At 43.1% G+C, this 10,629-nt stretch overlaps 1 protein-coding gene across 2 annotated transcripts; it reads left to right on the top strand.

The window, feature by feature from the left end:
* Positions 1-765: 765 nt before the first annotated feature.
* Positions 766-8,618, top strand: ETFBKMT (electron transfer flavoprotein subunit beta lysine methyltransferase). Of its 2 annotated transcripts, none has more exons than XM_034062884.1 (5): positions 766-974; positions 3,263-3,324; positions 3,612-4,040; positions 6,691-6,821; positions 7,698-8,618. In XM_034062884.1, the coding sequence occupies exons 3-5, from the start codon at positions 3,718-3,720 to the stop codon at positions 8,060-8,062; spliced, it is 819 nt and encodes a 272-aa protein (XP_033918775.1). In that variant the 5' UTR covers positions 766-974; positions 3,263-3,324; positions 3,612-3,717; the 3' UTR covers positions 8,063-8,618. The 2 variants fall into 2 exon arrangements, with proteins under 2 accessions (XP_033918775.1, XP_030900781.1); XM_031044921.2 differs by having other exon boundaries at positions 766-979.
* The last annotated feature ends 2,011 nt before the right edge of the window (positions 8,619-10,629 follow it).

The following is a 10,629-nucleotide window of genomic DNA, read 5'->3' as shown; positions in this document are numbered from 1 at the left end:
CAGGGCTGTGTCCTCTAAAGTAACAACCATAGTGCTGCTGGGGAGAACTCTTCCCTCCTGTCTACACTGGAGAGGAGGGATCTTTGGAGCAGTAGAAATATTAATGGGATGGATGGAGCATGGGGGAGAGACACATGTAGAGGGAGAGGAAAAGAGACGTCCAGCTTGCCTGAGGAACTGAGTGACTTTGGAGCACTGACGGCACCATCCTTTGGTGGCTGTTGCTGTTTCAAAGAGATTGGGAAGATTAGTTGGGCTATGCCAGCTGAGGTGGTGGCCCGGGTATGATGTGTAAAGGAAGAAAAATACATAAAATATCATTTTTACTGCTGTCAAATTTGAGTATGTGTTGCTACTCCTTTTCCCACATGTATTTTTATTAACGTTTTTAAGTACAGGCCTAGTTCACATTGACACAAGCCTTTTTAAAAGCACTTTCACTGAAGCAGGAGCAGAGTAAGCACATGATGCCCATCACTGGCCTACATTTAGGGAGGGTCAGGGCCCGAATCGCTGCGGGATGAAAATGGACAACCCCAGGCACTCGCTTACGCTTCGAGGCGAAGCTGCCGTAGCTGGTACCGTCCGCTCCCCAGCGCTGCCGCTTTAAGGGAGAGCGGGAGCCCGCCCCTTCTCGGCCCGGCCCCGCTCAGTGGGCGGAGCTTGAGCGGCGGCGGCCGGCAGCAGGTAGGTGTGGGCCGGCCGCTCCCCCCGGCCCGTGTAGCGGTCCCGCCCCGGCGGGGAGTGGCGCTGGCGGTGCGGCCAGGCCTGCGGGGGTTGGGGCGGCGCAGGCCGCGGTCTCTGTGCCAGCCTTCTCCGTGCCCTTGCGGGGGTGCCCGGCCCGGGTGACAAGCTGCGGGCGTCTGAATGCGAGCGGGGACCTCACGGTGGCGCAGGCGGTCCCTCGGTGCCGCGGCGCTCCGTGGTGGCGCGGTGCTGGCCTCCCTCGGTGCAGCGGGAGGCCTTTGGCCTCGGTTAGGTCTGGCTGCCTCCAATAGGAAGCATGGGCTGGGGTGGTTATGGTGTGGAAGGCACCTGCTGCCTGCTCTGCCGACCGGGGGGGAAGGAAAGGGGAAAAGCTCAAAGCTTAAATTGTACAGGGTTTTGGTTGGTTGGGGTTTTGTGGTGGTGTTTGGTTTGCGTTTGGTTGGGGGTTTTGGTTGTTTTGTTTGTTTGTTTGTTTTGGGTTTTTTTGGGGGGGAGGAGGGGATTTTTTGGTTGGTTTGGGGTGTGTTTTTTGTTTGTTTTGGGTTGTTTTTTGGTGTTTTTTTTTGGGGGGGGGGGGCTTTTGTCAGTGTTATACTCATCCACTCATTCCCAATAAGATGGGAAGGCCATGACTGTCAAATGAAAGAATATATGTTCTGACACTTTTCTACACTGAATAAACTCAGTTTGGCATTTTGAGGGCAGCTCTTAGCAGGGACTTTTCTACCCCTACTGAAAAGGATAGGTTTAGATTAGACACTGGGAAGAAATTCTTCACTGTGAGGGTGGTGAAGCACTGGCACAGGTTGCCCAGAGAAGCTGTAGCAAATGGGCTAGAACTGGATAAGCTTTAAGGTGCCTTCCAACCCAAACCATCCTGTGATTATGCAAACTCATTTGAAAAGAGTAATCATTGTGACAGGCAAGGTAATGTGCTACTGAATCTCAGCCCTGCTATTTTGTAACAATTCATGGGAGAAAAAAAAACAGTATATAGCATTAGCTGGTAGGATTTACAGCTCTGATTTCAGTTAACTTCATGCTTCCCTCAAGCAAGTGAGGATTATATAGCCCTGCTTTCAAGAAGGAAGGCATTCATTAATTATGTTCATTAATTACATGGACTGTGGAGTGGCATTCTCCAGTGTGGAAAACTGCGAAGTGTTCAGTCACATGTATTTATTTATAATCAAAATATAAAGCTTTTAACCAATGACTTAAGCAAAAAACTGAACTGGACTACCAGCCTGAATAGCAAGGTGTAGCGGGAGGGAAGTTCATGGTTTAACATTCCAATAAGCACTCAAACTAAACCAGTACCTAAAACAGGCCAGTGCACAGCAAAAGTGCCAGTAAATACATATGAACTTTTACTACAGACAAAAACTGAAGCAGTGAAACATGAAGTGTTAAGATTTTGTTTTATTGGCATATTTTTCCTGTTGTCCCTTTGCCTCATTATTTTTTAAGGACAACCTTCATAGCTCTAGATGGTGAAGCTGGCCACAGTTCTTCTGTTGTGAAAAACAGGCAGGGGCAGGCTGAAGTTGATTTTCTTGATGCATGATTCTGCTTTTTCATGAAAACCATTGCAGAAGAGAGAGAAAACAATCACAAACTACCGAGTGCAGTTTCTCTTGTGTCTCTATACCTACAGTCTTGCTGCTGTGGAAGTACAGGCCTCAAATACTGCTCTGGTCATCAGCTTAGGGGGAGGTTCAAAAACTGTGCCCTGGAGCAAGTAAGTCCAGTGACTGAAAAGAAATTAGAGAGCAAGATGAGGAAGGAAAAAGATACGTAAATGTTGGAGGATGGGTGAAGAAGGAGGTGTGAGCAGCAAGGCAGAAAACTAGCTGCTCTCTCCTCAGGCCACCCCTTGGGAGGAGCAGTCGCAGGATCAGTGTAAGAAAGATCAGGGGGGTGGTGGGTAATAAAGTGCTGCCACTCAGCCAAGAGCTGTGGCTCTTCACACTCCATTCTCCTGATTCTTAAATTAGTATAAACTCTGACATACCAATCCTCCATTCTCCTTTTCTTCACTGCTTCTGACCTGAAAACTGGTCTTGAGTGGTGTCAGGAGGCCTTTGAGTGAGAGCTCATCCAGTCTGTCTCACCTTCTAAAAACTTAATTTTTAAAAACATGTTGGATTCATCTTCTCTCTAGACAGCTCAGAGCATGTTTCTATAGTTCCCCACAGTGAGTGGGCTACAGTGATTGAAGTTATCCTTTCTTCTATAGCAGAGAACATCCACACGTGACTATTGCTCCATAAGACTAACGGAGCCTTTAAAATACAGACTGAAATGCAACAAGTCAGGAGCATTCTGATTAAGATCAGTTCTTGGTGTGGTTTTTTTTATTTATTTTCACTTTTCATTTAGGAGCTGGCAGCCTGCCAAATCTGAGAGAGAAAGAGGAATATCTGTTGAGGAAATCTTTTAATTGCTTGCCTTTGGAAAGATGCTTTCATTTGAAAAACTTGTTGTTTTTATAATACTTGTAATTAACAGTGTCTTTCAAGCAACCTACTGATAACTTTTGCTATGTCCATAGGTCCTGCAATGCCAGAGCTCTACTGCAGAATCTTAAGATTCAGTATAACAACCTTAAATGGGGTAGGTTGCTGTGTGCAGGGAAATGTTAAAAGACTGCAAGGTTTTTTTTTTAGCTCTGTCTGCTATCCTGCTGCTTGTTTCTCACTGGATATGTTCATAGCACACTCCTGAAAGGGTGTCTTGTTACCTTCTTCCTTAAATGCCCTTCTTTCAAACTCCAAAGGCTCTTTAAGAAGGGGCAAGGCATGCATTCATGGTCATACCACAGCACATGCACCTCCTTCCTAAAATGTTGCTGGTGCACAGCCTTGAATGAAGAAACATCACTGACATTGTTCTCCTTTTAGGAATTGTCATCTTGCTATGAAAAACAACATCCTGTGAGTTTGTTTCAAGCTTTCTGCTTCATCATCTGCTTCAGATAAGCTGTGCTCTGAGCAGTCCTGGGGAAACATGGCCTTCCGCAGCTGGAAGCATCTCCTCCTCTTGGGCAGGCAGGACACCTTTGCCAAGGCTTGGAGGAGCAGGAGGGGAGGAGCCCCCTCTCTGCGCTGGAAGCGCTGCAGCCATTGGAGTGCCGGCAAGTCTCTGGACCCCGAGGTTAGAGCCTTTTTGGAGGAGAACACGGAGGTCACCAGCAGTGGGCACCTCACACCAGAAATACGTCTGCGCCTCCTCACACCTCGCTGCAGGTTCTGGAAGGAAAAACCTGACCTGTGGCCTTATGGGGACCCATTCTGGGCAATTTACTGGCCAGGAGGCCAAGCACTCTCCAGGTAACCAGCATGCACCACTGACGTTCTAAGTCCAGTTTGCTGTGGGCCAGGATGTCAAACCTAGCTGTGTTTGTAGTGATTCCTCATGATGTGTATTTGCCCTGCATGAGAGTGCATTATCCATACTCCTTTGCTTATACAGGAGAGGCTCAGCCTTTGCTGGTTGGCAAAGGTTCAGCACCTGCTGTATATAGAATAATTTAGAGCTCTTGGGTTGAAGTCTGTTCTCTTCAGTGGCGATGCATGTGTTGACAACAGGGCTGAATTTGGGGCTGTGGAGGGCTGTGCAATCAAAACCTAGTAAGGTATTTTATCACTCATTGTCACTCTGAACAGGAGGATTGCTGTTTTGTCATAACATGTGGGCTTGGTTATTTTAATTATTATTTTTTATGGTATGGTCTGTTGAGAAAAATAGGTTTATGCTGATGCACTTGGAGTGTTGGTTAGCCTATATCACCCTCATGTAGGATTTCAGCATCCTTATTGTAGCTGTCTCTTAGTCACATCTGAAGCCACACTTCGGTTTTGGCTGCTTACTGTCAAAATGTCTTTAATGTTTCTGATTTCCAGGAACTAGTTAGAGTTCTTTTATGCTGTAAAATCAGATCTCTCACTTTGAACAGCAGCAAAACCTTATAATTGCTACAGCAAAGAAGCTGTCAGACATCCCCCACATAGATGAAAGAGAAGGATCTGAATTGGGGCTTTACTGTTTTTTTGTCAGAAAGCATAAGAAGCAATGTGTTTTTAACCAGGAGAAAGAGGAGTCTTACAGGTAAGTTGTGACTTGATTAGCCTGCCATGTAGATGAACCTGAGTGCTCCTAAATATTGCATGATTAAACTAGGTAAGGTAATATCTACATTTTGTCATTGTATGATCCATATGCTCAGACATTTGGGTAGCAATAATAATTATCTGACATTTCGTTGTGTTTAAGCACTCGTTTGATGTACTGGAGATGTCAGAAACTAGCTACATAATTTGGAAAAGTAAAAAAGGAGCCTGAAAACATGCTGCTTCCATAACTGTGCTGGTTTCACGGTTGGCATTTCGATAGCATCAGGACTCTCCCATTTCAAGCTATTCCTCTTGGTGAAACCCAAGGCACCTTGTTAACTCAGCATGGCAGACAGCAGTCCCCAGTGGCAGCATAATGTGCTGTGTGGATGCCATGGGAGAAGGTAACTTTCATTAAAACCGAGACAGTTTCACTTAGTAGATTTATAACCACATACTCAAAAGCACCACGCTCTGCGTATCTACACTGGTAGGATTTCTTGTGATAACACGTAGGACAAGAGGTGTAGGATGTCAGGCCATCCTCATGTCTCCTGATTTATTCTGATCTAGGTGTTCTGTATCTTTGGTCCTGGTCTTGACCTTCCTGCTGTTGTCCCTTAATGGTTTGAACTGTTTAGTATGAGGGTGGGTTGTCTTTTGTTTTCCCAAGCTGGGTTCCTAGGAATCTGCATACAGATGTGCTAGGCTGTAGCTATTAGGTGACATTAACACTTGACAATCTTACTAGGCCTCCTTCTGCCATTCCTGCTGGTGCTTCTAGGTTCTGACCTTTCCATCCGTTTGCCATTTACACCAATCTTAACATTTCCATTACAGTTCTCTGCATTGCAACAGCAAAACCCATAGCCCTGTGCAAAGAATCAGCTATAATCCTCCATCTTGGAACACAACACAGAAGTAGAATCCTTAACAGAAGTTACAGCAATTGGTAGTGAATTTATGGCAATTTGCAGTGACTTGTCACCTAGGGATCTTGCCCCCTTCACTTAAGGCCTTCCCCTTTGCAGAAGATTGAATTTCAAAGCAGTTGTTTAACTTGTGAGCCTTTGGTAATGGCTAGATGATCCATAGTGCTTAGCAGTAACTGCTGCTTGCTTCCTGTCAGTTCTCCATTTCCAGCCCAGAAGTTTTTGCTTGTGGATTCCTCTTGGCAGGTGTTAGCAGCTGGGTGAAGATACCCTTTCTGCTCACTGCTGCTTTATCTCAGTTGCTTACTCCTAACTCAGGAGCAACATTAAGCAGACTACAAGTATTTGCATCTGTGTCTGCATGGCTTGGGAAAAGTAAGTTCTTGTTCTTCCAAGAAGGTGCATAAGCAGTATTTTAGGGCAATGGGTAGGCCTTGTCTTTTGATGGGTACAATACTCAACTGCAAATATATCTTCATGTTTCTTCAGTCAGATTGCTTTTAATTTCTACAGATCCTCCTTTCCTGAATCTGGTGCCAAGCATTTTAGTCACCTTGCAGTTTGTGTCCTTGTATTAGATAAGCTCACCTGTCAGAGAAGGAGCTGATTGAAATAAAATGTTGCTTACTTGGATCAATTATTTTCTTTTTTTTTCCTTTTTTTGTTGTTGCGTTTGTTGGGTTTTGGATTTTTTTGTTGTTTGTTTTGGGTTGGTTTTTTTTTGGGGAGGACAAGTAGGGGAGAAAGACGATGGGTCTTGATTTTTATATCAGTAGCTACAAAGAAGGAGCCATTTACCAGCTGCACCTGTGGAGTCATGTTCTTAAGATACCATGCTTCATTACATGCATGACAAGAACTCTTAATGCAGTGTAACGTAAAACAGAAATCTGCATAATTCCATTCAGTGCTTGAACTTTGGGTTTTTTTTTCAGGTATATTTTAGATAATCCAGGTGTTGTTAAAGGACGATCAGTTTTGGATCTTGGAAGTGGATGTGGAGCAACAGCAATAGCTGCTGTGATGAGTGGTGCATCCCAAGTCCTTGCTAATGACATTGACCCTAGTAAGGCCTTTTTTTGTTTTCATCTCTATGTAAAGATATTTGTTAATTTTTAAAGCACATTTAACACCAAAGTTTCTTTCCTCCACTGGGGAGAAATTCATGTTCCAAGGAGAGTTCTAAGAATGCTAAAAAGATGAATGGATTTTGCCAGTATGGGAAGCTGGGTTGTACCTGCCTCTCTTGTACTGAGTATATCTCCCTAGCTCTGTAGAGTGAACAAACAGGAAAGCTCCGATTGAGTGTTGCCTGTACACCATCACAGCTGGGTTGGAGGAGAACTCCAAGCACAGGTGACAAGTTGGCTTCTCTGAAGGACCATAGCAGTTTCTTGCCCTTCCATGTTTTAGGGCTAGATTTTGCCTTTCCCCTTCACCCCCCATTTAGTTTTCCCATTATTGACTTATGAATTCAGTTTATTCAAGGCCAGGTTGGATGAAGCCTTGGGTAATACGGTTTAGTGTGAGGTGTCCCTGCCCATGGCAGGGAGGTTGGAACTAGATGATCTTAAGGTCCTTTCTAAGCCTAACTATTCTGTGATTCTATGACTTAGCTACACATTCGTTAGGGAGGAAGTATACACATAAATTAAGCATCCTGCCTTAATGTCCTGGGTTCAGCAGTTGGGATATTCTGTTTCAATTCTGTGATTGGTTTTCACTGGTATCCTTTCCAGGAATATTCTTTCCTACGTCATGACGTAGTGCAGTGAGGGTAGAATTCTATCACTTTATGACAGATAATGAAAACTGTGCAAGTTCCTAGATAGGATAAACAAATATACTAGAGAGATGAAGTCGAAAGATGTGTAAAGGAAATTTGTATGGGGCGTGAGTGGAAGAATCCAAATATGTAATTTTCATTTTAGTTTATCTTTAGTTGCAGGAATAGCAATGATCATGAACTGTGAACTGAACCACTTGAATCCCTTCCCCATCACCATTAAGAACATCATTAACTCAGAGGCTGGCAACTGGGACCTCATTGTTCTAGGAGATATGTTTTACGATGAACAGCTTGCTGATGGTCTACATCACTGGCTGAGGAAATGCATCAGGATACAGCAAACTGAAGTGCTGATTGGTGACCCTGGCAGGCATCAGTTTTTAAGCCACCGCATTCACAGTCAGTTACACAAAGTCATAGAATATTCACTTCCCGAGTATACTAGACAAGAGAACAATGGATTAACATCAAGTATCGTTTGGAGCTATCAGCCCTCAGATAGCTTGGAAAGCTGCTGAAGCTGGCTTTCTAATGAATTCTGTCTCACTTGGCTTTTTTATTTTTGTAAGTGTGTAAACTGAAACCAGGAATTCAACATGGAGCACAACTGTTGATGCAAAGTAGATTACTGTACCTTCTCTGTATTGATTTTGCTCATAATCATTGAGGCTTTTGCTCTATTTGAGGTAAAAACTACATGCAAACTGTATTCAAAGGGGTCTGCTCTGAAGTATAAATCCGAAGACAAGTAACATGAAAGAGTTTGCATGCTTGATGTTTTTCATGTCTATCCATGTTTTGCTATCTGACGCTATTGTGAAATGCATTGGATGTCAGCATATTGCTGTGGCGTAAAAGGTGGTGGCTGAAGTATTACTGAACTGCTTTCAGAGACTGCGGCAGCTTAATTACAATAAAAATTATTGCTGTTCTTCATAAAACTCTCCACTAAAGTATTAGCTCATACTGTGCTCAAAGTGCCTTGCTCTTTTTTGAGGTGTCTCTTCTGAATGTCAAAAGTAACTTATTAACTCTTTCCCCCTCTCCCCTCTATAATAAAAGGTTTTCTCTTCATTTAAGCTGCCAGAGTGATTATTCAGCATGCAAATCTAAATTACGCTTCTTGAACTGGAGCTAGAGTTGGAAGTTTTTATTAAGTAGGAAGTGACTAAATAATAATGGCTATAGGGTAACTTTATCCTTTAGAGAGTAGGTCAAATGATCTACATTCTCTGACTTTGTAGGGGTACAAAAAGGCAATCTCTCACCATGGGAAGCTGGTGACGATAAAGAAATCTTTCCTTCTGTGACATTTTTTAACAGAAAGTTATTAAATAAAAACAGGAACTAAAACGTCAGAATTATTTTTCTCTTCTCTGGAGGAGATACTGAAGAAGGAGCCTTAGAATCATTCTTAGGTCCAAGGAAGAACCCTCTGCAGGGTTAAAACACAGGCCCGAGGTTGTGGTTGCAGCCATCTGAAGAAGAACCAAGGTTTCAGGAATTTCTGCAGCAACTGTCACCTTTGGTAGTTAATTACTGGACAAGCAGTGATGAAGAACTAGTAACTGCAGAGTTGAACACAGTGCACCTACACCTATCCAAATACCAGGTGATATAGAAGCTTATAAAAACAAAAAAGCAGGTGGTGCTCCCTCAGAAAACTATGGTGTTTATGAAGTAGGAGGTTTAGGAACACATTCACAATGTACATGGTTACAAAATATAATTTTAAAAGTTTTCATACCTATCCAAACAGGAGGTTTGCAAACTTTAATCTTCGATACAGTAAGTATTCTGCAGTGCTCACCCAACAACATACAACAGTAACAATATCCAAACAGTAGGGAATATGAAGTGATAAGTGCATACCAGATGTTCTTCTCCCACTTCACCCAATGCTTGTAAACATTTGTTGAAAATGACTGTGATTTAACTTGCATCAATAAATATTCCAGTAGTTATGCTAGTAATAAACACATAAGCAGACAGACATGCTCTGACACTGAAGGATTTAACATGACTTATGTTAAACTTTCAAGCCTAAAAATATGTTGGTAACTCATTGCAGTGTTGTACAGATTTTTAAGCACAGATAAGAATCTACCACTAAGTTACACATTTAGTAGAGGTGATAGGAGAAGATGGTAAATCTACATGCACATTTAAGGACACAGTGTAAACTGCATTTGCCTTCAACCTGACAAATCCAAACTTACATTAACAAGGGGAAAAAGAACCACTCAGGCAGTGAGGTTAGCAGTAGCACTGTCCCACAGATAGATTTTTTTTTGTAAGTGTCCTTTGCTATAAAAAATTTTGGTGCTCTTACACCTTTATCTGCTTTACACCATCTCCATTTAGAATCTTCTTTCTGGATGCAGCACTTGAGATGAGTCTGATGACAGTTACCACACTGTGTTGTAGTTACACATCTTACAATAATGGTCTGAGGGAGCCAGGCTTCTTCAGCTTGGAAAAGAAAAGGCTTCAAGGGACCTACAAGCAGCCTGTCCATACCTATTGAGGAGGCTGGCAGGATGACAGCCAGGCTCTTCCAGTGAGAAGGGTTGTAAACTAAAGCAAAAGAGGGTCAAAACAGGATAGAAGGGAAAATCTTCCCACCATGAATATAGTCAAGCCATGGAACAAATTGCCTCAAAAGTTTGTGAAGGCTCTGTCACCTTCAGTTTTTCAAGACTTGGCTGGATAAAGCCCTAATAAAGCAGATTTGAGTTCTGAGCTGGATCTGCTTTGGGCAGGAAGTTAAACTAGAAAACTTAGGCCCCTTCCCACCTGAGTTAGCTCACAGTTTTACTTTTTTTGCCGTTGTTTTCTTGAAGCCAGGGCTGGCAGCATGATCCTTATTCTTTACTTGTCACAACTACTGAGAGTGTCATTGCTGCCACCTAATCAGCTAGATGGATCAATATGAAAAACAGTGCAAAACAAATTTATTGCCAACTCATGTCCAGGATTTAAAAGAAATGATGGGCCCTGAGACTGATAGAGGGATTCCACTGGGCAATCCAATAAAGTACTCTTTAGCCAAGAAAGGGAATAAAATGTGGCAGATTAGGTTCTT

This window comes from Melopsittacus undulatus, chromosome 5, assembly GCF_012275295.1.
Source record: "Melopsittacus undulatus isolate bMelUnd1 chromosome 5, bMelUnd1.mat.Z, whole genome shotgun sequence".
Taxonomy (NCBI): domain Eukaryota; kingdom Metazoa; phylum Chordata; class Aves; order Psittaciformes; family Psittaculidae; genus Melopsittacus; species Melopsittacus undulatus.
This window is presented reverse-complemented; position numbering and strand designations above follow the sequence as displayed.